Raw genomic sequence first — 27,759 nt, forward strand, 5'->3', positions numbered from 1 at the left:
TGTTAACAAGAGACCCTCCCACACACACACACACACACACACACACACACACACACACACACACACACTGCCTGACCACCAGTATTACATACACATGTCACACACACACACACACACTGCCTGACCACCAGTATTACATACACATGTCACACACACCCACCCACCCACCCACCCACACACACACACACACACACACACACACACACACACACACACACACACACACACACACACACACACACACACTGCCTGACCACCAGTATTACATACACATGTCACACACACCCACCCACCCACCCACACACACTCACACACACACACACACGCACACACACACACACACACACACACTGCCTGACCACCAGTATGCAACACACAAGGCATGTTTGTCTTTAGGGTCACAAGTCTTTACATCGCAAACTTTCACATTTAATTTGTGATGTTCCGTTTCTTCTGATATTGCATGCAGTATGGTTGATGTCCACTGGGGGTCAGCAGAGCGTCATCTGCAGATTAGACTGAGAGGAAAACTGAACTCCTTTTACTGCAAGCATTAAGTGAAAGAGGAAACTGTTGTGATGAAGACCGCTTAAAGGTCCTCTATCCTCCTCTTCCTCATCAGTATCTCCCAGGTCTCACATATATCCAGAGCCTGCCTCTGATTGGCTGAAACACCAAACAGATCATTGCAGCATTACCCATAATCCCCTCTGTTTCAGCCCTCTGTCCGTTACTTCAGATGAAAGCAAGGAGCCCCTCTGAGGGACATTTGGTTGCCATAGCAATAGTAATGTATTCACTAACTACATTACTACTTGTACTACAACATTTAATAATCAGTTCTTCCTCATTTTCCTCAATTGTTCATATTTGGTTTATGAAAATAATGATATTGTGCTCATTGTTAAAAAAATGTCTGCTATTATTATGAGTATTATTATTAGTATAATGCGCTTTCTGCCTTCCTGTCATCAGGAGTTAGACATGTAATGGCTATAAATTAGATCCTTCATTCTCCTGCTGGGACGCTTCCCTAAAGCCACTCCTCTATGTTCTACTCTTCACTTGCTTCAGCATGGGTCGCATGGATGCACAGAGCCGACAGAAGAAGACCTTGTTTATATGGCATCATATTGAGAGCTGCAGTGACGCGTCCTGAGACCCGGAAGTAGCTGCTGGTTCCCTCCACAGGAAGCATTGCTCCATAAGGTCTGTGGAAACGAACCTGTTTGATAAATGCACGTTTTGTTCAGCCGGATAATCTCCACATGTCTACTTTTATAATGTTCTGATCATAAATCTAATCGATAGATTATAACGGGTTTTAGGACGCGTCACTGCACCACTAGAACAGGGGCGGTTCTAGGGGGGCAGGGGGGCCAGTGCCCCCCTAACACTGGCCTCTGACCCCCCTGTGGCCCCCCTAAAAATGAAAAGTGAAAAAAATGAAAAAATGATGATTTATTACCAGTGTTGGGCAAGTTACTTTTAAAAAGTAACTAGTAATAGTTATAGTTACTGCTCTCAAAAAAGTAACAAGTTACTTTATTAGTTACTAAATTATAAAAGTAACTATAGTAACAAGTTACTTTACTTTAAAAATAATAACAATAATAATACAAGTGTTTGTGTTGTTCTGTGGCACAGTAAGAGAAAAGACAACTCCCCATCATTGTAGCATAATGGAAACATTAACATTATGGATAGATTACCGGCCCTCAAGCGAGTACTGTAAGACATAGCCCAAGAACGCAATGGTGAGAGATCTCTTGAGGCACGTGGTCTGCTGGCACAGAGCGATCTAGAATTCATTGTGCATCTTGTAACACTCCGTAAAGTGTTTGCAGAAACAACATTTCTCTCTGACATGTTGCAGTCTCCATCCCTTGACCTTTCAAAGGCTGTGGATTTAGTTGGATCTTGAGTTCAGACATTGAATGACTTCAGGCAGGAGTCATTTTTTGATAACTTGTGGGATGAAGTGTTGAACATTTCTGAGCCATATGATACTGCAATACAGCCAGCAGCTAAACGACTGAGCTCTAAACCTGCTGAAAGCTTCGTACCTGTTGGACAGAGGGAGACAGAAACACGGGCTTCGTACAGCCTTCTTCTCCCTGCCATTGATCAGATGCTCAATGAGCTTAATAGACGGTTTTCAAACACAAACTGTGACATGATGAATGAATCCAAGCTCTTACCCCCAACAGTGAAGCCTCTCTGAAGGAGACAACTCTGTTTTCATTTGCTCAGTTGTATGATGCACATATTGAGGACTTGGGGCTTGAGCTCCATCAGTTCAGCAGAATGTTAGATGGGAAAATAAAGACTGGGACGCAGAGACCTGATGGTACAGTGGAGCTTGTTCGGTTCATTGAGCCTATAAAGAAGTGTTTTTTGAGCTCTGCAAAATAGCAGTCGCAATCCCAGTCAGTTCTGCTTCCTGTGAGCGTAGCTTTTCTACATTGAAGCAAAGCTTTTCTCAGATCCACCATCACTGATGAGAGACTGAGCAACCTGGGTCTGCTTAGTATGGAGTCAAGGAGGTCAAAGGCTTTGAATCTTGACTTATTAGTTGATCGGTTTGCCAGAAATCACAAAGACCGCAGGATTTAGTTTGTAATATGACGGCCTGGGATGCAGACACCCTTATGTAAAGTAGAGATGTAACTGTTCATTGCCTTTATTTTTATATGTAAATCTGTGTGTTTTCCAGATATCACGTTTATTAGAAATGTGACGGAATAGACGAAACTGATTAGTGCGCGTGCAGAACAGGTGTGCATTCTGTATTCAGTCCTCATGTTTGATTAAATAGCCTACGTGTCTGTGCTTATGGGAAATAATACATCTGAAATCTATGTTTTCTATCTATATCCATGTATTTTATTTCATTTAAAGTCAACATTTAAGATTTGTAGACTTTTACATTAAATCCTTTTCTGTGGATTTAAAAATGTATATTTTCTGGTACTCTTGTTGCGTAAACTTGTTGATCGGTTTGCCAAAAACCGCAAGATTTTGTTTGTAATGTGAGATTTTGGGAAGGAAACAACAGCCTGGGATGCAGACACCCTTATGTAAAGTAGAGATGTAACTGTTCATTGCCTTTATTTTTATATAAATATGATATGGTGTTAGTGCAAAAATGGTCCTATAACTTAAAGGTGGGGTAGGTAAGTTTGAGAAACCGGCTCGAGTGGCTAGAATTTGAAAATACACAACCGGAGAAAATATGCCACTTCCTCACAGAGCCCCTCCTCCAACACACACGAACGCGCACATGACCAATGAGGGCACGAGATAAGTTTGTGCCCCGATGGAAGGCTGACAGGCAGGTAGGCCATCCAATCCGTTTAGCCGACTTTTGACAGTATCACGGCTTCTACAGATGACATTTTTGTATGGATTTTTTGTCAAAGCACTTCAGAAATTCATTGCTATCGGGACGTTAAGAGCATTCCATGGAATATAACAACAAGTGTATCTCGAGCCGGTTTCTGAAACTTACCTACCCCACATTTAAGCTAACAGTAATAACTATAAGATATATCTGAAATAAATAAGTGTACTGAAACAAATACCAATAACTGTATTGCATCGTTTTCTTATGCGCAATTACTTCATACTGTCTAGTTCTCTTTTTCGTCCTGCATTTATTGGGCCCCCCTCACACAATAACTGGCCCCCCAGTCAAACTGGTTTAGAACCGCCACTGACTAGAAGCCAACTCCATCCATCAAGCTGAAACGTTCTCTCCCTCTTCTTCTCATGCTCCCTCTCCCTCTCCTTTAACTCCTCCGGGGACTGTTCTTATATTTGAAGATTGTTTGTTGCCCGGTTACCGCTGGTATTAAAAACATGTTGGCGAATGGTTAGGTGGCGCGATAGTCTGACGTGAAGGAGCGCGCTCACGGGAGACAGCTCGCGCTGCGCTCCGCAGCAAACAGCTGTTTACCTTTCACCCAACAACCGACTCACGAAACGCTGTGTTAGCGTTAATAAGCTAAACAATTTAACTAAATTGTTAGTCAAAATACAAATACCAGAGGAAACTTTTTTTTTTAAACAATATTTTTAGAGGCCCGAGCGGGCAAGTGGAAAGTACTATGCTGCCCGGGGTCTAAATAGTGCTTCCGGGCCAGCGGGCCATTTAATGTCGAGCCCTGCGAGTTACCTTGTTGCTGATTGGCTAATGGTTACCAAGACAACACATCGTTATGACATCATAAAGTGCGCAAAATCTGATCAGCTCATTTTCAGACAGGTTTTTATAGAAATGGATCAAAAAGAGAGAAAATCTTTGTTCCTGAAACTTTCAGAGTCTCTTTCCACAGAGGGGACACATGTTGATGTAGAAGAGACACGAAGAAGAGGGGACACATGTTGATGTAGAAGAGACATGAAGAAGAGGGGACACATGTTGATGTAGAAGAGACACGGAGAAGAGGGGACACATGTTGATGTAGAAGAGACATGAAGAAGAGGGGACACATGTTGATGTAGAAGAGACACGGAGAAGAGGGGACACATGTTGATGTAGAAGAGACGTGAAGAAGAGGGGACACATGTTGATGTAGAAGACACATGAAGAAGAGGGGACACATGTTGATGTAGAAGAGACATGAAGAAGAGGGGACACATGTTGATGTAGAAGAGACATGAAGAAGAGGGGACACATGTTGATGTAGAAGAGACGTGAAGAAGAGGGGACACATGTTGATGTAGAAGAGACACGAAGAAGAGGGGACACATGTTGATGTAGAAGAGACACGAAGAAGAGGGGACACATGTTGATGTAGAAGAGACATGAAGAAGAGGGGACACATGTTGATGTAGAAGAGACATGAGGAAGAGGGGACACATGTTGATGTAGAAGAGACATGAGGAAGAGGGGACACATGTTGATGTAGAAGAGACATGAAGAAGAGGGGACACATGTTGATGTAGAAGAGACATGGAGAAGAGGGGACACATGTTGATGTAGAAGAGACACGAATAAGAGGGGACACATGTTGATGTAGAAGAGACATGAAGAAGAGGGGACACATGTTGATGTAGAAGAGACATGGAGAAGAGGGGACACATGTTGATGTAGAAGAGACACGAATAAGAGGGGACACATGTTGATGAAGAAGAGACATGAGGAAGAGGGGACACATGTTGATGAAGAAGAGACATGAGGAAGAGGGGACACATGTTGTATTAAGTTTTCAGAAATTCCTCTTAAAAACAGAGCCTTTTCAAAATGTCCTCAGCCTCCGATGATTGGATCGAGGTGAGTGATTCTGTATTCATTCACTTTGAGTTAGTATTTGAAATGTTTGACCTTTATGTGTCCTTTATGTGTCCTTCATGTCGTGTCCTTCATGTCGTGTCCTTCATGTGTGCCGGCCCTCGGACAGCAGCTCTCTGTGAGGCTCGTTCTGTTTAAACATCGCAGCGGGACGACAGAACAAACAGAGAGCAGCGCGGAGAGGAAACTGCAGGACACGGGAACTCGAGATTTAGAGTGACGGCACACGGAGACAACTGAGAGACACGTGGTGGTGCGACGTGACCACCGGGGGTGCAAGCAAGCGCACACACAGATAGGTGCACACGGTCAGAAAGAAGCATCCTTAAAAACGGTTTAAATTCTTATCCCAGCACACGGACTGTTGACCCTGGGCTGGAACAAGTGACCTGACAGGAGATCTGACTTCCTCTCCTGTGTTTACTCTGTGTGTGAGCGCTCAGATAAGGTGTGTGTGTGTGTGTGTGTGTGTGTGTGTGTGTGTGTGTGTGTGTGTGTGTGTGTGTGTGTGTGTGTGTGTGTGTGTGTGTGTGTGTGTGTGTGTGTGTGTGTGTGTGTGTGTGTGTGTGTGTGTGTGTGTGTGTGTGTGTGTGTGTGTGTGTGTGTGTGTGTGTGTGTGTGTGTGTGTGTGTGTGTGTGAGTGTGTGAGAGAGAGAGAGAGAGAGAGAGTTAATGTGTAGTGTCGGCCGTGCAGGGCATCACATTGAGAGACAGACGGAGACACGGAGGAGCGAAGAGACGCTCTGGAGCTGATTCACAGACATTTAAACTCTTCTTCTTCTTCCTCCTCTTCTTCCTCCTCCTCTTCCTCAGCATGTCGGTTCTTCCTCTGCGTGTGAGAATGCTGCGGCAGGTGTGGAGGTGGAGGGGGGTCCTGGTCCTCGTGTGCAGCCCCTTCCTGCTGCTGCCGCTGGCCCTGAGCACCACGGTGAGGAACTGCATATTGCTGACGTGTCAAACGTATAAAGTACAGTAAGAAGTCATGGTGCAGAAAACCTTATTTTACATTATCTAAAAATGTGGTTGGGAATTCCTCTAAAGTAGGATTTAAAAAGTTAAATTTAAAAGTAAACAAATGTAAACAAACAATTGGAAAACATGAAATATGGAGCCCTGAAAAATGTTACATAAAAAAAAAAGTTATAGTTATTGAAGAAGGTTTCAGGCTAACCCTGTAAATTGTAAAAAGCATTGTCATTGTGCAGAACAACATATATCATATTATTATTATAGTTCAAAAATGTATACTTCACATTAAAGGAGGACCTATCAAAGTCACTTTTTGATGTCTTGTATACATCAATGTGTCCCCGGTGTGTCGGGGAACTCACGCAGCGTCGGAAAACAAAACCCTCTCTCTTTTCCTCCGTACCCAAATCTCTAAAAACGGGGAGCTACGGAGCTGATCCAGATGTGCGTCCGATATGACGTAACATCTGAAATGTGGACCCACGGGCCAATCAGAAACGTTACTATCAGAAACAACGCCCGACTGTTTTGGACGTAATATGGTCGGTGTTTACATTAGCATGCTAACACTCAGAGCTAACCTGTACTGGAGAGCATGTGTGTGAAGAAGCAGGAAGTAGAAAGGAACTCACCTTGTGGTCTAACCGGCAAGAGAGAAAGCCTTTGAGCTCCATGCTGTTTCAGATCCTTGATGATCCATGATATGGCGTTTCATCACGGCAGCATTTAGTTTAGACGGTAGCTGCCGGGTCCCGCATGAGCTCAGACCCTCCATCCATCTTCTCCCGCTTATCCGTGGTCGGGTCGCGGGGGTATCAGTTCCAGCAGAGAGCCCCAAACTTTCTTTTCCCTGGCGACATCAACCAGCTCTGACTGGGGGGTCCCAAGGCGCTCCCAGGCCAGCGAAGAGATATAATCCCTCCACCTGGTCCTAGGTCTACCCCTTGGTCTCCTCCCAGCTGGACGTGCCTGGAACACCTCCCTAGGGAGGCGCCCAGGTGGCATCCTAACTAGGTGCCGAAACCACCTCAACTGGCTTCTTTCGACGCGAAGGAGGAGCGGCTCAACTCCGAGTCCCTCCCTGATGACCGGACTTCTCACCTTATCCCTAAGGGAGGCACCAGCCACCCTGCGGAGGAAACCCATCTCGGCCGCTTGTATCCTTGGATCTGGTTCTTTGGGTCATGACCCATCCTTCATGACCGTAGGAGAGGGTAGGAACGAACATGGCCCGGTAGACAGAGAGCTTTGCCTTCTGGCTCAGCTCCCTTTTCGTCACAACGGTGCGGTAAAGCGACTGCAGTACCGCTCCCGCTGCTCCGGTTCTCCGGCCCATCTCACGCTCCATTGATCCCTCACTCGAGAACAAGACCCCGAGATACTTGAACTCCTTCACTTGGGGTAAGGACTCATTCCCTACTTGGAGTGGACAGTCCATCGGTTTCCTGCTGAGAACCATGGCCTCAGATTTGGAGGTGCTGATCCTCATCCCAGCCGCTTCACACTCGGTTGAGAACCGATCCAGTGAGTGCTGAAGGTCGCAGACCGATGAAGCCATCAGAACCACATCATCTGCAAAAAGCAGTGGTGCAATCCTTAGTCCACCGAACTGCAGACCCCCTCCCCCACGACTACGCCTCGAAATCCGATCCATGTATATTACAAACAGGACTGGTGACAAAGCGCAGCCCTGGCGGAGGCCCACCCTCATGGGTCCGACTTCCTGCCGAGGACCCGGACATCCTTATGTTCGAACATGGTGTTTGTTATGGCCAAACCATGACTAGCACAGAAGTCCAGTAACAAACCACCACTCCGGTTCAGATCAGGGGGGCCGTTCCTCCCAATCACGCCCCTCCAAGTGTCTCCATCATCGCCCACATGTGCGTTGAAGTCTCCCAGCAGGACTAAGGAGTCCCCTTCAGGAGCCCCATACAGGACTCTTTCCAGGGTCTCCAAGAAGGCCGAATACTCTGAACTGCTGTTGGGTGCATAAGCACACACAACAGTCAGAGTTTTCCCCCCCATAACCCGCAGGCGTAGGGAGGCGACCCTCTCGTCCACTGGGGTAAACTCCAACAACGAAGCACCTAACCGGGGGCTTGTGAGTATCCCCACACCCGCCCGGCGCCTCACACCTTGAGCAACTCCGGAGAAGAATAGAGTCCAACCCCTATCCAGAAGTAAGGTTCCAGAGCCGACGCTGTGCGTAGAGGTGAGCCCAACCAGATCCAGCTGGTACCGCTCCACCTCCCGCACAAGCTCCGGCTCCTTCCCCCCAGAGAGGTGACGCTCCACGTCCCCAAAGCCAGCTTCTGCCGCCTGGGTCTGGTCCGCCGAGACCCTCCGCTTTCACTGCCACCCGTCTGGCATACGCACGCGAGCTCAGACCCCTCCTTTTTATTTATTAAAGCTTTATCCCCCAATCAGCACTTTAGAAACAGGAAGTGAAACAGAGGGACATGAGGCACGGCTAGAATGGTTTGGTGTTTTGAGCAAAACACTTCATAGACATGTTTTTTATATATTTGTATATATCTGAGAGCTCTGCTGTGGCCTACAAACAGCACGACAGGTGCTCTTTAAGTAAAACATTCCAGAAATATGGAAAATTACGGATTTCCCTCCTTTTTTTGGAAAAGTCTGTGACTTTTTTTATATAAAGTAAAAACGTTGATTATAAATAATATCATTATGAAGTGGAATTACTCCCAGAGTCGTACTGAAAAGCAGTTCTGCAGTAAATGTACTTTAGAGGTTGTTTATGTGCAGACTCTGCCGTGGGACATTAACTCTCTCTGTCACTGATTCACGGCGGAGTGAAAGTTCACCGTCAGTCAGAGAAGAGTTCACGCCGAGACGGCTTCCACAGCACTGAGGGCGCTACTATGCACACATCATAAGAGGACATTATAGCAACTGCAGCAAAAGTGAAGAATGCAAATAGAAAGTAGAAAGAAACGGCGACAGAAACATATATTAAAATATGCAATGAGTTTTCTGTTTCATAGTGATAGTAAGTTTGTGTGTGTGTGTGTGTGTGTGTGTGTGTGTGTGTGTGTGTGTGTGTGTGTGTGTGTGTGTGTGTGTGTGTGTGTGTGTGTGTGTGTGTGTGTGTGTGTGTGTGTGTGTGTGTGTGTGTGTGTGTGTGTGTGTGTGTGTGTGTGTGTGTGTGTGTGTGTGTGTGTGTGTGTGTGTGTGTGTGTGTGTGTGTGTGGAAAGGACATTCAAGTACATTTGTTAGGAAATATTTCAAAAAGTCCAGAAAATGTAAATAAAAATACGGGTCATTTTTTCACAAAGAAGATGATTTTGCGACTTCACACGCCGGCGTTAGAAAAGTGGTTGAACGAATGTTTCTAATGCAAACATCAGTTCACTGCTGATCACCGGCAGTCTTCAGGCGCTCTGGCTTCCTGCCGCTCTGACCTACAGACACGTGCAGGTGAGCGGAGCGGCTGCACAGCAGGAGGCTGAAGACACGCCTCCTCGCATTCCTGCAACAACACTTTCTGTTTTCACAGTTTCACACGAGGCTGCGGATCCTAGCTCTCTGGACATTCTTTACCCGACAAAGGAAAACAAAGCATCATTGAGGAGGTACGTGGCCGACTGGCGGAAAAGCGAACCCGACTCTTCCATCGGGAGAAACGTGCTGCAGCTTCAGAAAGGAGTCAGATGTTAAAACACAAATGTTCCGCATGAAGAAACATCTTCAGCAACTTGACAACACAATGAAGTCAACTGTCTCTCTGGCAGAGTCAGTGTATCTGACTGGGTTAGCTACGTTAGCTAGCTAGCTTCCAGCAGATCTGCAGTGACATGCTGGCTTCAGAGTTCCAGAAAAGACAGACGACTTCTAAGTTTAACTTATTGTAAAGAGAGCAAAAGATATATTTGACTTGGCCAAGGACTCGTCACGTCTTTGGGAATCACAGGCAGCAAAGCTGTAATCTGTAACCTCCGAATCCGTCAAGAGCCTCGAACATCGTGCTACAAGACATTTTATTACCCGTACATTTATGATTGGTCAAGACGAGCTGAAGAGATACCGCGGGTTAGACTTGGTTCTCTTTGGTGCGCAGACTCAGAGTCTCTTGGCAACACGATCCTCCAATCAGCATCCGGCCGGCCTGTGGAAGTCCCTCCCTGCTCTGGCGCCCTCACACTCATCACGTGTCTTCAGATATAGCGGGAAACCATAATGCTGCTTCCTCGCTCGGCGGGGGCGCGCCTCCCACACAGAGCGAAGGCCGGTGCGATGTGCTGTTCTGACCCCCTCTTGGTGTCCTCTCAGTCTCTGCACTCCACCTTGCTACTTTCGATATTGCAAGCTAAACACTTTCTCATGTGACTTTTCCCTTCGTTCCTGTCCTCCCCATCACAACTTGAGGGGGGGGGGGGGGGGGTGATTGGGTCCATGTATTCCTAAGTCACATACAATGAGCACAATAAGCAAATAGTGTAATAATAAGAATCTTGTAATGTTATATAGAAATAGACTCCACAAACATCAGAGATAAAAACATTTAGGTAAGTTTCCATCAACAGAGACCGTTTGATTGAAGGTCAGTGATTCTTTTATCTCAGATTCAGATGGTATGGCTCATGCTTTCAGTGCTCACTTCAAACAGGCTGGTCACGTGTTTGATGAGCAAAGCCATGACTCTCTAATGCTCGTACTCACAGCCCGAGTCGAGAGACGAACTCCCCTGTTTCTGATTTAGCTTCTTTCTCGGTCTCTGAAGTCTTACAGGGTTTGCACTCAATTGATCCTAAAAAGTCTGACTCGACCCGTTCTTTTTAAAAACTGCAGCTCAGATTATAGCACAACCAGTAACTGATATGTTTAACCTCTCCCTGTCCACTCACACACTGCCAGCTGTGTGGAAGAAGCTCTGGTATCGCCCCTCTTGAAAGCTGGTGATCCCACAGAGTTAAATAACTATCGTCGTATCTCAAATCTTTCTGCGTTATCAAAGATTCTTGAGTCCCTAGTTTCTACTCAGCTAAAGCTCTTTTTAAATTCACACAACATCCTTAGTCCTATGCAACCTGCATTCAGATCAAAGCACAGTGCTGTGACTGCCAGTCTGAAAGTCTTAGACGATATTAAGGCTGCTTTGGAAAAACAATCCGTTTGTGTTGCATTGTTTATTGACCTGGCCAAAGCATGTGACTCTGCAGATCACCACATTCTGTCTAATGTTATGTTGGTGTCTCGTTTCTGTCATAAGGCCATTTGCTGGTTTCAGAGTTTTCTAACCGGCCGTACTCAATGCGTCAGGCTGGGTAGTACTGTCTCTGACCCTGTCACCTTGAAGAAGGGAGTTCCACAGGGCTCTATGTTGGGGCCTTTGCTCTTTTTATTATATGTAAACAATATTTGTAATCAGATGCAATTTTCTACCTATCATATGTGCTGATGACACTCTTGTATACGCATGAGCTCCTTCTCTGGATATGGCCGTTTCCAATCTAGAATCTGACTTTATCACGCTGCAGCACTTCTTGATTCCAAACTGCTTTTGAACAGTAAGGAAACCAAAGCCATGCTTTTTGCTCCCAAGTCAGCGTCCTCTTGCCTCTCCATTGACACCCTTGATGGCGTCTCTGTTGAGTTTGTCGATACCTACAAATATCTGAGCTTTTGATTGGACAGTAATCTGAACTTCAAACACCACGTTGAAGTTCTAACTAAGAAATTGAAATTCACTCTTGGCTTCCTTTACAGACTTAAATGTTGTTTTTCAACTTCATCCCGTAAAAGGTTGGTCTCTGGCTCATTCCTGTCCCAGCTGGACTACGGTGAAACATCTATAGATGTGCCTGTCCCACTGTTTGGGCCACACCTGACCCACTCTACCTGCTGCACTGCGCTGTATATCAGATGCACCCGATAGGACTCATCATGGCACACTGCACAGCCCAACTGGATGGTCCTCACTTAGTCTGCGCAGGATGCAGCCTTGGTTTTTATTAATGTATAAAGCCATTTTAGGAAAGCTTCCTCTGCACATATCTGCCAGATTAGCTCCAGTTTGTGACACAGCCTCAGACCCAGTGCCTGGATACGGGTCCAGGAGCCTGGATACGGGTCCAGGAGCCTGGATACGGGTCCAGGTGCCTGGATACGGGTCCAGGTGCCTGGATACGGGTCCAGGTGCCTGGATACGGGTCCAGGTGCCTGCCGTGCGGACTGAGGCGGGAAAAGGAGTCTTTTTCATTATGGTCCTTGGTCTTGGAACGAGCCTCAAACTGAGGGCACTCGTCCCTATAGGATGTTTTAGATTGAAGTTGTCTGAGGTCCTCACCTCCAGCTGCTCTTGCAGTAATAAGTAGCACCTTTCTTCTGTCCTGATGCGCTCAATGTAGAGACTGCTTTTGGTCTTTTGTTTTCTTAGTTGTGTTCTCTGTATTTTATATGTCTGTGTTCTGTGTAACGCTGCTGCCTTCTTGGCCAGGTCAGCTTTGAACATGATTGAAACCAGTCAGGAGCATATTATAAAATCACCTAAAACGTATGACTAACTGTGTGTGTGTGTGTGTGTGTGTGTGTGTGTGTGTGTGTGTGTGTGTGTGTGTGTGTGTGTGCGTGCGTGTGTGTGTGTGTGTGTGTGTGTGTGTGTGTGTGTGTGTGTGTGCGTGCGTGTGTGTGTGCGTGCGTGCGTGCGTGCGTGTGTGTGTGTGTGTGTGTGTGTGTGTGCGCGTGTGTGTGTGCGTGTGTGTGTGTGCGTGTGTGTGTGTGTGTGTGTGTGCGCGTGTGTGTGCGCGTGTGTGTGTGCGTGTGTGTGTGTGCGTGTGTGTGTGTGTGTGTGTGTGCGCGTGTGTGTGTGCGTGTGCGTGTGTGTGTGTGTGTGTGCGCGTGTGTGTGTGTGTGCGTGTGCGTGTGTGTGCAGGAGGCAGCATGTGCCTATGTGATCCTCCTCATGGCAGTGTTCTGGTGTACGGAGGTTTTGCCGCTGGCGGTGACGGCACTGCTCCCGACCATCCTGTTCCCCGTGCTGGGCATCATGGAGTCCAAATACGTGAGGCACACACACACACACACACACACACACAAAACGGGAGAACAACGGAGCTGATCTTTTATATATCTGATCTGAGACCTGTAATATAAGCAGGCTCTCATGTGGTCCACCTGTGTGTCTCTGCCTAGGTGTGCATGCAGTACCTGAAGGACACCAACATGCTGTTTGTGGGGGGGCTGATGGTGGCCGTGGCCGTGGAGCACTGGAACCTCCACAAGCGCATCGCTCTGAGGGTCCTGCTGCTGGTGGGGGTCCGGCCCGCTCTGTGAGTCACACGGACTGTTTATTTTCTGTTTTATTTTGAATAGTCCGTTTCCGGTTTTACTTTGGAAGAAGTTCCCCCCCTGTCTCCTGCCTCTGTGTTCTCCCTCCTGTCTGATTGTCTTATCGGCCCAATTCCAAACCTCCCCCGACACACTACCCCTCTGTTTGTGCGTTCTCGCGGAGGGTCCGCCTCATTAAGTGCTGTTCCAAACCAACGAGTGTTGAGGGGGAGTGGGTAGGGTGTGGTTTGGCATTGGGCCTGTCTCTGTGTTCTCCCTCCTGTCTGATTGTATTCACCTGTTGCCCCCCCCCCCCCCCCCCCCCGTGTTTCACCTCCCCTCTCCAGCGGTGTCTTGTGATTACCCTGTGTATTTAGTCTTGTGTTCCTTGTCCCCCTTTATATTTACACATTTTCAAGGATTTTAAGGAACAGTTGGGAACCATGTCTTATGCCGTTGTTGTTGTTGTTGTTGTTGTTTTTGTTGTTGTTGTTGTTGTTGTGTCTAACAAACTGTCTACAGGCGGTAAACCATTAATTAGATTGGCACCATTGATAGCTAGGACCATTCTAAAAAACAACAACAATTATTTTTGTTCTTATGAAATCCGGACCCGGTTGCTCCGTCTGTATCCGGTTGTTTCCGCCCAAACTGTTTCACATTCTGACGCTCAGATTTCGCATCAGGTGTAATAGTTGTTTTCCCTCAACAGTTGGAAATGAATGCTAACGTTAGCATGTCAACCAGTGGTCATACTGGTCATACTGGTCATACTGGTTACAAAATGCCCCTTAAGAGTAGGGTTGGGTACCGAGAACCGGTTCCGGTTCGGAACCGGTTCCAACATTTCGATTCCAACGGCATCATTTAGAAATGTGAATTTCGGTTCCGCTTTTCGATTCCTGAGGAAATGTTTCTCGCCGCTCTCCGTAGCCTACTGCATGACTGCAGCGGGGCGGGACATTTCCTACAGTGTAACCTGAGACCAGGGCCGGCCCGTTGCACTGGCGTTATAGATGTTCGCCTAGGGCGCCAGATCTGTGGAGGCGCTGCGCTGCCAGCTCTGGGAGAAAATGTTTTGACCGTTGGTGCTCATCCTAATTTTCAGCCTTGATGTAACAACATTCATAATTAAGTAAATGTAACACCCTTTTCACCCCGGCTACACGTTTCATTTGCCCTGTACGATGGGCGCTGCAAGTGATTAAAATGGGGGATGTTGGCTTATCTGGCACCCGCAGCTCACAGCCAACGTGCGAGGGAGCTAGGGAGAAAGGGAGGGCGCTGTTGTTATTAGCATCTGGTGCTAGCTGCTCTGACGGATATAAGAAGAAGATGTTTCTACAATGATGTGGAGGGAGAGTCCTCTCCAGTCATACTGAGAGGCTGATAACTACAGCTCAGTGAGGTAAAGGACTCTCAGTGTTTAGATAGTTCACTTTAGTCTAAGTTATCTCAGTGGGTCTCAAACGTTTTGATCACAATTTATGTAAACACATATTTCCAAGGCACTCTTTTATAATGATTGGGATAAAACAGGTTTGAAATCATTCCAATGTAAACTATAGGACAGTAAACCAGACACATCGTTTTAAACTGGAGAGATAAAAACATATGCATAAATAAAATAGTAAAATAAGATATGAATGAACAACACAAATAAAATGCGTTACATGTAGGCTATTTGTTATTTAATTATTAAAATGTAAACCGATCTTTTTCATATGGGTGTTTAGAGTTGTACCCCCTAGATCTAGTCTCTAGTAATTCTGCGTGTGCACCAGATTGAAGCATTTTACTTCAAAATGTTCAAACATTTCTTCCCGGTATGCCTGAGAGGCAGATATGCTTGTTTTTCTCAACAAGAACTGTTTTTAAAAGTTGAACTGTTGTAGCTTCAGTGGTTCTCAGGTTACAGTTACATAGCAGTGAATATAAACAGACTGATTAATGTGAATATTACTTTAAACTAACCTGTGTAAAAGTTTCTCGAATAAATGTAATTTTTTTGGTGGAAGAAGCATGTATCATTTGTTTACCCTGCCCCTCAAAGAATCGGAATCGAGAACCGTTAAGAACCGGAATCGAAAAGTAGAATCGGAATCGGAATCGTGGAAATTCAAACGATACCCAACCCTACTTAAGAGTTTCACTGGTTCTCTGGTCTTGTTGTTGGAGCTTCGTCTCGTTTTAACGCCTCCTCCCTTCCTCTGGCAGGTTGATGCTGGGCTTCATGGGGGTGACCGCCTTCCTCTCCATGTGGATCAGCAACACGGCCACCACCGCCATGATGGTGCCCATCGTGCAGGCCGTCCTGCAGCAGCTGCACGGGAACCTGGAGCCTGAGCCGTCCAGCGAGGCCCGGAGGAAGGGGAGCGTGGAGCAGAACCAGGACCACCGGGAGAGACCGAGCCACACCCTGCTAGCTGCTGCCAGCCACAGCCTGGAGAGCGGTACGACTGACGACCGGCTGCACCCAAACACGGCAGACAATCCACAACTTTATTAATCCTACGAGGGCCAGTTGGTTTTGAGCAGCTTCTCCACCGGCAGGAGGGTGCAGCGAGGAGGCTCACAGACACGCCCTGGATGTGGGTCATTCCCACGATGAGTAGTTCACAGCATCACAACACGGGATACATAATCAAGTTGAAAAACCTGATCATGTTTATCTATGTATTGTGATGCTGTGAATACTGATGTAGAGAAACCAGCCCGTAGAGCAAGACTAACGATGACAGACCTGCGATCGTGTAGCCAAACGAAACCTCAATACTGCGTCTCCATACGTTCAGGGCGGTCTGACGGGTCAAACAGAAACAGGACGTTGACCCAGGTTTCTGTCGATCGTGCTCAGATCCAAATGACTTTGTAAACGTATAGCAAAATATCCAATGTTTTCAATTCAAGACATTTCACTTAAACACCAGACTAGGGATGTCCCGATCACCTTTTTTTGCTCCCGATCCGATTCCGATCATTTGATTTTGACAATCTGCCGATACCGATTTTTCCCGATCCGATCTTTATGTAATGCAATAAGAGAAAGAAAAGGTAACAGATAACGGCTGGTCATCCAACGCGATGAATTCAGCTATCTTGGCTGTTCTCTGTTCTGGGGCCGTTTCTCTTTCCTTTTGAAAGTCTCTGAAAGTGTCGGTTGCTTCAGTGCCGTTACCCGAGTGGCCGCTGTGTACTCGTCGTGTTGTTGTTGGTGTTTGTTTCTCAGGTAGCGTATTAGATTGGTCGTGTTGAACGTAGCTCTGTTCTTTCCACCACCTTGCAAACATTGCACTGGCTGTTACACTGCCTTCGCTTTCAGTTTCATAATACTTCCAAACTCCTGACATTTTCTCTGTCCCGAGTCACCAGCTGAACGTAGCCTCTCGTTAGCTTGCTGCTACTATTAGACGCTGCGCCCACTCTGTTGCTTTGAGAGGAATAAGCAACCAGGTCTAAACAAGCCCAAAGAAAGCAACACATGCATGATGTTGTGTAATTTTAAACCAAAGCTAAGTCCTCAGGATGACTTTAAGACGTGAACATGGTCATTTTTGTTTTGAAACATTAAATAATAAAAAAAAAAATTATCAAAAAAATCCCGATCCCCGATTTTTTTCTCCCGATCCCCGATTTTTTGAAAATCACGTGATCGGCTCCGATCCCCGACCACGTGATCGGATCGGGACATCTCTACACCAGAGCATTAACTTTAAGGAAGCACCAGAGGTCAAGTCAGGAGGTTCATCTTGTGGGAAGCGTGGATAAGAACCCGTCTCCACTTGGTGCTGCTTTGGTTCCCCGCTGGTGCAACTTAGGGAAATATATTTATCATATTGTAACTGGAGTGTTGTTGTCTGTTTGCTTCAGAAACGTATTTAGTGTTAATTCCAATGATTCTGATGTTGCTAACCTTCATAGCATTGAGTGATAACCAATCAAGGTCCCTGGGAGACCCCCGCACATATAGCGACAGGGGTGTCAAACTCAAGGCCCGGGGGCCACATTCGGCCCGCGACTTCATTTTATGTGGCCCCACAAGAGCTTGAAAAGAATATAATATGTTTATTATACGGTTACATGCTACAGAAGCATGTTGCCCATAAACTACATGTCCCACAATGCATCTCAAATATGACTTTTTTCTCAGAATTTGCCTTTTTTCTTCAAAATATGCATTTTTTCATAGAATTCCTTTTTCTCAGAATTAGATTTTTATTTCAAAATGTCACTTCTATTTCTTTTTTCTCCAGAATTTGGCTTTTCTTTTTAAATCATTTTGGGACATACGCACTGAAGAGACTTGCAATTATTTGCCCTTGACTTCTGCTTTCAGACGTAGTTAATTATGAAGTTATTACCCTATCCGATGATAATCCAATGCAGAGGCAATGATGTAATATAATACATTGTTTTATATATATGATATATTTATATATGTATTTCTATATAGTATTAAAGTTACAACCGGCCCTTTGAGTGCAACCATAATGCTGATGTGGCCCGCGATGAAATTGAGTTTGACCCCCCTGACACAGACCATGCTGTCACACCCCTGGTTGTGAAATACCAATTATCTGCAATACATGCCATTAATAACTGTACTGTAATACCTCTTACAAGATGTGTATTTGTAAATTGTGTCATTTTTTTAAACATGTTTATCTTTAATATTTTTGCATGCATGCTTCTTAGTTCATATTAAGCGTTTTTGGCTTTTTTCTTGCTATAAATGCAAAAGCCCCCTCTGTGGGACGAGTAAAGGCATTCTGATTCTGACTTGAAACACGATGGATTCCGAAGATACTGAAGTCTGACTTTGAACTTCTGAATGACTCCTCTCAGGTCTGAATGGAGCCACGTTAACACAAGGAGACGCAGAGACACCCAGCGACGTACAAGACACCCGGTCCTCTGAGGAGAAGGCTTCATCGGAGGTGGAGACGGACACACCTCCGTCACAGGGCGCCAGCACCGGGCCTGGTGAGTCCACAGGATGCCAACCAAATAATATCTGAACCGACATGTGACGGAACGGAAAACAAATCTTCGTCTTGCTTCCAAGAAACCATTGCTAGTCAGATAGGAGTTGAATGAGTGGCCTCACACCCATTGGCTGGATACTGCTTTAGACGTACCATCTTAGAAACTTCCTTTTTTGGTTTTAGGAGGGGCCGTGTTTGGACAATAGGTTGCAGCTAAAAGAGAGAAGTTGATTTTGAATTTCCTGCTAACGTTCACACTCGCTGGCTAGCTTGGTTTGCAAGACCAGCCGCCATACTTTAGGAAATAAGACCAAAGATAGCAGTAGATAGCAGTGATAAAGTTATTTTTATGAGATCACAGCGACAACACCGTCTGTTAGTGAAGAGATCGTCTCTACGAGTTGTTCTTTAATAAATGATCTGAAACTCACCTACAGCCCTTAGCAAAAAAATCTATAGAATACTATAGAAAAATCTATGGACGAATTCTATAGAAAATCTCTGTAGAATACTACAGGATTTTTGCGGACATACTATAGAAATTGCCTACGTGTTTTACTATAGATTCTGGGAAATAATCTATAGAATACTATAGTATAGAAAATATATACTGTGTAGATCGTTTTTTTGTAGAAAATAATCTATAGACTCCTATAGAAAATCCCATGGATGCTTTCTATAGAACTGTTCTGTAGATTACCATTCTGTAGAATACTATAGAATTTGTGACCTATATTCTATAGAATCTGTGGACATTTCTATAGAACTTCTTTGAAGAATACTATAGAATGTTTGCAGATATTCTATAGAATTTACCTATGGATTGTACTATAGATTCTGCAAAATAATCTATAGAAAAATCTATTGATGTTTCTATAGAATTTCTGTAGAATATACTGCAGGATATTGGCAAATATTCTATATAATTCCCCTATGAATTTTACTATAGATTCCACCAAATAATTTATAGAATCCTATAGAAAATTGCTATTGTTTTCTATAAAATTGTTCTGCAGAACTTATAACATTAATTTACGGGAATTGTCCTTAAAGGTTTTACAGAATTTTACAGATGTATCTGCTCTTTTTACAGTCAATAACCTTTAATAAAAAATGGTCAAATGACTGGCAGCAGGCTGCCAAACAAAAACCATAACATTAAAGTAAAAATACTTTTAGAGGAAACTTTCCTCTCTTTTCAAAATCCATTGTCTTAAAATGTTACATTAAAATACCTTAAATAAAGTTCTGATGAGAAAAACAGTTTTTTACATTTTCTTTTATTAGATTTGTATGATCAAACACTAAAATAAATACAGAAACTAAAGTTATACAGGGAGAATACTGTTATTTTACAGCTTTCTAACATTATCTAGGAAGATAAAAGCACTCTTGAAACTGATGCGCCGTTGGTAAATGACCCATACTAGTGTTCAACGTGTAGTAAAACATGATGATAATGAGTGCAGTGCTGCTGGAGAGCGTCTGCTGTCAGATGGAGCTGGAGGAGCTGAGCGATGAAGACGAGGAGAAGAGGAGGATGAGTAAAGGACTCCTGCTGAGTGTTTGCTACGCTGCGAGCATCGGAGGCATCGCCACGCTGACCGGCACCGGACCCAACCTGGTGCTGATGGGCCAGATGAGCCAGTACGTGACCATAACCCACCTTTAGATTGGGGGTGGCAAGTAGTGGATTACAAATACTTCATTACTCTAGTAGTACCTTTCTCTGGTATCAGTACTTTACTCCACTACTTTCTGACCACTTTTTACTTTTACATATTACATGTTGAACCCAAATACCTGTACTTTCTACTTCGTACATGTTGAACCCAAATACCTGTACTTTCTACTTCGTACATGTTGAACTCAAATACCTGTACTTTCTACTTCTCTCATGTTGAACCCAAATACCTGTACTTTCTACTTCTCACATGTTGAACTCAAATACCTGTACTTTCTACTTCTCACATGTTGAACACAAATACCTGTACTTTCTACTTCTCTCATGTTGAACTCAAATACCTGTACTTTCTACTTCTCTCATGTTGAACTCAAATACCTGTACTTCTACTTCTCTCATGTTGAACTCAAATACCTGTACTTTCTACTTCTCTCATGTTGAACCCAAATACCTGTACTTTCTACTTCTTACATGTTGAACTCAAATACCTGTACTTTCTACTTCTTACATGTTGAACCCAAATACCTGTACTTTCTACTTCTCACATGTTGAACTCAAATACCTGTACTTTCTACTTCTCACATGTTGAACTCAAATACCTGTACTTTCTACTTCTTACATGTTGAACTCAAATACCTGTACTTTCTACTTCTTACATGTTGAACACAAATACCTGTACTTTCTACTTCTCACACGTTGAACACAAATACCTGTACTTTCTACTTCTCACACGTTGAACTCAAATACTTGTACTTTCTACTTCTTACATGTTGAACTCAAATACCTGTACTTTCTACTTCTTACATGTTGAACTCAAATACCTGTACTTTCTACTTCTCTCATGTTGAACTCAAATACCTGTACTTTCTACTTCTTACATGTTGAACTCAAATACCTGTACTTTCTACTTCTTACATGTTGAACCCAAATACCTGTACTTTCTACTTCTTACATGTTGAACACAAATACCTGTACTTTCTACTTCTCACATGTTGAACTCAAATACCTGTACTTTCTACTTCTCACATGTTGAACTCAAATACCTGTACTTTCTACTTCTTACATGTTGAACTCAAATACCTGTACTTTCTACTTCTTACATGTTGAACTCAAATACCTGTACTTTCTACTTCTTACATGTGAACACAAATACCTGTACTTTCTACTTCTCACACGTTGAACTCAAATACCTGTACTTTCTACTTCTCACATGTTGAACTCAAATACCTGTACTTTCTACTTCTCACATGTTGAACACAAATACCTGTACTTTCTACTTCTTACATGTTGAACCCAAATACCTGTACTTTCTACTTCTCTCATGTTGAACTCAAATACCTGTACTTTCTACTTCTTACATGTTGAACACAAATACCTGTACTTTCTACTTCTCACATGTTGAACACAAATACCTGTACTTTCTACTTCTTACATGTTGAACCCAAATACCTGTACTTTCTACTTCTTACATGTTGAACTCAAATACCTGTACTTTCTACTTCTTACATGTTGAACACAAATACCTGTACTTTCTACTTCTTACATGTTGAACACAAATACCTGTACTTTCTACTTCTTACATGTTGAACACAAATACCTGTACTTTCTACTTCTCACATGTTGAACACAAATACCTGTACTTTCTACTTCTCACATGTTGAACACAAATACCTGTACTTTCTACTTCTTACATGTTGAACACAAATACCTGTACTTTCTACTTCTTACATGTTGAACACAAATACCTGTACTTTCTACTTCTTACACGTTGAACTCAAATACCTGTACTTTCTACTTCTTACATGTTGAACCCAAATACCTGTACTTTCTACTTCGTACATGTTGAACTCAAATACCTGTACTTTCTACTTCTTACATGTTGAACTCAAATACCTGTACTTTCTACTTCTTACACGTTGAACTCAAATACCTGTACTTTCTACTTCTTACATGTTGAACACAAAAACCTGTACTTTCTACTTCGTACATGTTGAACTCAAATACCTGTACTTTCTACTTCTCTCATGTTGAACTCAAATACCTGTACTTTCTACTTCTTACATGTTGAACACAATACCTGTACTTTCTACTTCTCACATGTTGAACACAAATACCTGTACTTTCTACTTCTCACATGTTGAACCCAAATACCTGTACTTTCTACTTCTTACATGTTGAACCCAAATACCTGTACTTTCTACTTCTTACATGTTGAACTCAAATACCTGTACTTTCTACTTCTTACATGTTGAACACAAATACCTGTACTTTCTACTTCTTACATGTTGAACACAAATACCTGTACTTTCTACTTCTTACATGTTGAACACAAATACCTGTACTTTCTACTTCTCACATGTTGAACACAAATACCTGTACTTTCTACTTCTTACATGTTGAACACAAATACCTGTACTTTATACTTCTTACATGTTGAACTCAAATACCTGTACTTTCTACTTCGTACATGTTGAACTCAAATACCTGTACTTTCTACTTCTTACATGTTGAACTCAAATACCTGTACTTTCTACTTCTTACATGTTGAACACAAATACCTGTACTTTCTACTTCTTACATGTTGAACACAAATACCTGTACTTTCTACTTCTCACATGTTGAACTCAAATACCTGTACTTTCTACTTCTCACACGTTGAACTCAAATACCTGTACTTTCTACTTCTTACATGTTGAACACAAATACCTGTACTTTCTACTTCTCACATGTTGAACTCAAATACCTGTACTTTCTACTTCTCACACGTTGAACTCAAATACCTGTACTTTCTACTTCTTACATGTTGAACCCAAATACCTGTACTTTCTACTTCTTACATGTGAACCCAAATACCTGTACTTTCTACTTCTTACATGTTGAACCCAAATACCTGTACTTTCTACTTCTCTCATGTTGAACACAAATACCTGTACTTTCTACTTCTCACATGTTGAACTCAAATACCTGAACTTTCTACTTCTTACATGTTGAACACAAATACCTGTACTTTCTACTTCTTACATGTTGAACTCAAATACCTGTACTTTCTACTTCTTACATGTTGAACACAAATACCTGTACTTTCTACTTCTTACATGTTGAACTCAAATACCTGAACTTTCTACTTCTTACATGTTGAACACAAATACCTGTACTTTCTACTTCTTATATGTTGAACTCAAATACCTGTACTTTCTACTTCTTACATGTTGAACCCAAATACCTGTACTTTCTACTTCTTATATGTTGAACTCAAATACCTGTACTTTCTACTTCTTACATGTTGAACTCAAATACCTGTACTTTCTACTTCTTACATGTTGAACTCAAATACCTGTACTTTCTACTTCTTATATGTTGAACTCAAATACCTGTACTTTCTACTTCTTATATGTTGAACTCAAATACCTGTACTTTCTACTTCTCACATGTTGAACTCAAATACCTGTACTTTCTACTTCTTACATGTTGAACCCAAATACCTGTACTTTCTACTTCTTATATGTTGAACTCAAATACCTGTACTTTCTACTTCTTACATGTTGAACTCAAATACCTGTACTTTCTACTTCTTACATGTTGAACTCAAATACCTGTACTTTCTACTTCTTATATGTTGAACTCAAATACCTGTACTTTCTACTTCTCACATGTTGAACTCAAATACCTGTACTTTCTACTTCTTACATGTTGAACACAAATACCTGTACTTTCTACTTCTCACATGTTGAACCCAAATACCTGTACTTTCTACTTCTTATATGTTGAACTCAAATACCTGTACTTTCTACTTCTCACATGTTGAACTCAAATACCTGTACTTTTCTACTTCTTACATGTTGAACCCAAATACCTGTACTTTCTACTTCTTACATGTTGAACACAAATACCTGTACTTTCTACTTCTTACATGTTGAACCCAAATACCTGTACTTTCTACTTCTTACATGTTGAATCCAAATACCTGTACTTTCTACTTCTTACATGTTGAACCCAAATACCTGTACTTTCTACTTCTCTCATGTTGAACCCCAAATACCTGTACTTTCTACTTCTTACATGTTGAACTCAAATACCTGTACTTTCTACTTCTTACATGTTGAACACAAATACCTGTACTTTCTACTTCTCTCATGTTGAACACAAATACCTGTACTTTCTACTTCTCACATGTTGAACTCAAATACCTGTACTTTCTACTTCTTACATGTTGAACTCAAATACCTGTACTTTCTACTTCTTACATGTTGAACTCAAATACCTGTACTTTCTACTTCTTACATGTTGAACCCAAATACCTGTACTTTCTACTTCTCACATGTAGAACTCAAATACCTGTACTTTCTACTTCTCACATGTAGAACTCAAATACCTGTACTTTCTACTTCTCTCATGTTGAACACAAATACCTGTACTTTCTACTTCTCTCATGTTGAACTCAAATACCTGTACTTTCTACTTCTCACATGTTGAACACAAATACCTGTACTTTCTACTTCTCACATGTAGAACTCAAATACCTGTACTTTCTACTTCTCACATGTTGAACCCAAATACCTGTACTTTCTACTTCTCTCATGTTGAACTCAAATACCTGTACTTTCTACTTCTCTCATGTTGAACTCAAATACCTGTACTTTCTACTTCTTACATGTTGAACCCAAATACCTGTACTTTCTACTTCTTACATGTTGAACACAAATACCTGTACTTTCTACTTCTCTCATGTTGAACTCAAATACCTGTACTTCCTACTTCTCTCATGTTGAACTCAAATACCTGTACTTTCTACTTCTCTCATGTTGAACACAAATACCTGTACTTTCTACTTCTCTCATGTTGAACACAAATACCTGTACTTTCTACTTCTCACATGTTGAACTCAAATACCTGTACTTTCTACTTCTTACATGTTGAACTCAAATACCTGTACTTTCTACTTCTTACATGTTGAACTCAAATACCTGTACTTTCTACTTCTTACATGTTGAACTCAAATACCTGTACTTTCTACTTCTTACATGTTGAACCCAAATACCTGTACTTTCTACTTCTCACATGTAGAACTCAAATACCTGTACTTTCTACTTCTCACATGTAGAACTCAAATACCTGTACTTTCTACTTCTCTCATGTTGAACACAAATACCTGTACTTTCTACTTCTCTCATGTTGAACTCAAATACCTGTACTTTCTACTTCTCACATGTTGAACACAAATACCTGTACTTTCTACTTCTCACATGTAGAACTCAAATACCTGTACTTTCTACTTCTCACATGTTGAACCCAAATACCTGTACTTTCTACTTCTCTCATGTTGAACTCAAATACCTGTACTTTCTACTTCTCTCATGTTGAACTCAAATACCTGTACTTTCTACTTCTTACATGTTGAACCCAAATACCTGTACTTTCTACTTCTTACATGTTGAACACAAATACCTGTACTTTCTACTTCTCTCATGTTGAACTCAAATACCTGTACTTTCTACTTCTCTCATGTTGAACTCAAATACCTGTACTTTCTACTTCTCACATGTTGAACACAAATACCTGTACTTTCTACTTCTTACATGTTGAACTCAAATACCTGTACTTTCTACTTCTTACATGTTGAACTCAAATACCTGTACTTTCTACTTCTTACATGTTGAACACAAATACCTGTACTTCCTACTTCTCACATGTTGAACTCAAATACCTGTACTTTCTACTTCTCACATGTTGAACTCAAATACCTGTACTTCCTACTTCTCACATGTTGAACTCTTACAATCTTTACTTTCTGTCTCTCCCTCGTAGACTCTTCCCTCAGAACGGAGACGTGATCAACTTTGCGTCCTGGTTCTTGTTCGCGTTCCCCACGATGCTGCTGATGCTGACGCTCGCCTGGTTCTGGCTGCAGTTCCTCTTCATCGGCTGCAAGTGAGTCGCCAGGATACGATAATACACCCATTGATCTGCAGATCGTCAACCTCTGTATTGTCTTCCCTTCAAGGTCTGGTTTGACTGTTTATAAAAGATATAGTATGAAACATCAGCCAGTTCAGAAACAGGTTTATCACCAGGCCGGTCGACACACACGAGGAATTTGACTTAGTGTTGTGGTGATAGAAAAGTATTTGAAGAAAACTATAATAACATTAAAGTATTTACATTGAATATGATTGAAAACGTAGAAATATAATTGGAACAAAATATGTGCAATAATGTGCTACTGCGTTTTAAATACCTTAAATCCAACTTATTTATACCAGTGTTTCTCTTTTTCTGCAATTTAGGGACAATAGAGCCAATTTGCACAAAATTAAACCTTATATTTGAGTAAAAAAAAAGACAAAAAGGTTGATTATTTTGACTTTAGCTTGAGGAAAAGAGTGGACGGATAATCACATACTGGGAAATGCCAAAGTTCAGTCAGAAATACAATCAAAATGTACCAATTAGAGACCAACGATGCTTCAATGGAAGTAGTGGTCATCCATTTGTCATTCAAAGAACGTATGGAACCATCCATGTTGTTTTTGTGCTGATTAGATGAAAGAACCCCGAATTCTGACATCCGAAAATAGGTCATATTCGACCCAAGCACGACTGGAACGTTAACTTCTCCGTGTTTTCCGTTCAGCCTGAGGAAGACGTGGGGTTGCGGGACGGTGCACACGGAGAAGGAGCGAGCGGCGTACGAAGTGATGCGGGAGGAGCACCGGCGTCTGGGCCCGGTGAGTTACGGAGAGCTCAACGTTCTGGGGCTGCTCATCCTGATGGTGGCGCTGTGGTTCACACGAGACCCGCGCTTCATGGACGGCTGGGCGACGCACGTCTTCAACGCCAAGGCCGAGTGAGTACCAGCAAAGTAACACACCAGTATATGTCCTGTCCTGAGATTTAGAAAGGCCGGGCGAGAGATGCAACAAAAACAGTTTGCAGATATGTTTGAGTTGTTTAAAGGTCGCCTCTAGAGAACCGCAGTGACGCGTCCTAAGACCCGCAAGTCAACTCCTTCCGGTTCCTTCGTCAAAAAGCAATGAGATTTCTCCATAGGGTTCAGGAAGATAGCTGGAAATCAGGTCTGTGGTTGAGACACGTTTAAGAGACGGATCACGTTTTGTTCAGTCGGATAATCTCCACACGTCTACTTTTATCATTTTCGAATCATAAATCTAGTCGCCAGAAGCTAAATGCTAACGTTATGCTACGAACTACAGCAGGGTCGCTGCTTCAACATCACGCAACTTCAGATCCATATTCAAACACACAGATTCTAGATGGAACGAGTTGAAGCGTTTGTTTGAACACTTTGCAGGAGGCAGGGACTGGCTTTCAAGCAGAACAGAAACTAGTGTTCACGTGTTCGCAGTGTCGTTTTTATATGTACAGAAGTGGTGGGGCACAAAAAACGTAGATGTCTATATATAAGCTTCTGCAGAGAGGTTCATGGCTGCTGAGGCTCCGACTCTTCAGGTTTACAAATATTATATTTTGACCTAAATCAAAATATAATATTATTTTCAAAAGCTTTTTTTGT

At 42.8% G+C, this 27,759-nt stretch overlaps 1 protein-coding gene across 2 annotated transcripts; it reads left to right on the plus strand.

Moving 5' to 3' along the window:
• The first annotated feature begins 5,494 nt into the window (after positions 1–5,494).
• Positions 5,495–27,077, plus strand: LOC117458784 (Na(+)/citrate cotransporter-like). Of its 2 annotated transcripts, XM_034099449.1 has the most exons (9): positions 5,495–5,744; positions 6,110–6,224; positions 13,165–13,293; positions 13,425–13,561; positions 15,777–16,012; positions 18,405–18,542; positions 20,014–20,191; positions 26,034–26,156; positions 26,860–27,077. In XM_034099449.1, exons 2-9 carry the CDS (start codon positions 6,111–6,113, stop codon positions 27,074–27,076), a joined length of 1,272 nt encoding a protein of 423 aa, XP_033955340.1. In that variant the 5' UTR covers positions 5,495–5,744; position 6,110; the 3' UTR covers position 27,077. The 2 variants fall into 2 exon arrangements, with proteins under 2 accessions (XP_033955340.1, XP_033955341.1); XM_034099450.1 differs by lacking the exons at positions 5,495–5,744; positions 6,110–6,224 and adding an exon at positions 9,789–9,865.
• Positions 27,078–27,759: the final 682 nt, after the last annotated feature.

The sequence above is a fragment of the Pseudochaenichthys georgianus genome, chromosome 14 (assembly GCF_902827115.2).
Source record: "Pseudochaenichthys georgianus chromosome 14, fPseGeo1.2, whole genome shotgun sequence".
NCBI classification, from domain to species: domain Eukaryota; kingdom Metazoa; phylum Chordata; class Actinopteri; order Perciformes; family Channichthyidae; genus Pseudochaenichthys; species Pseudochaenichthys georgianus.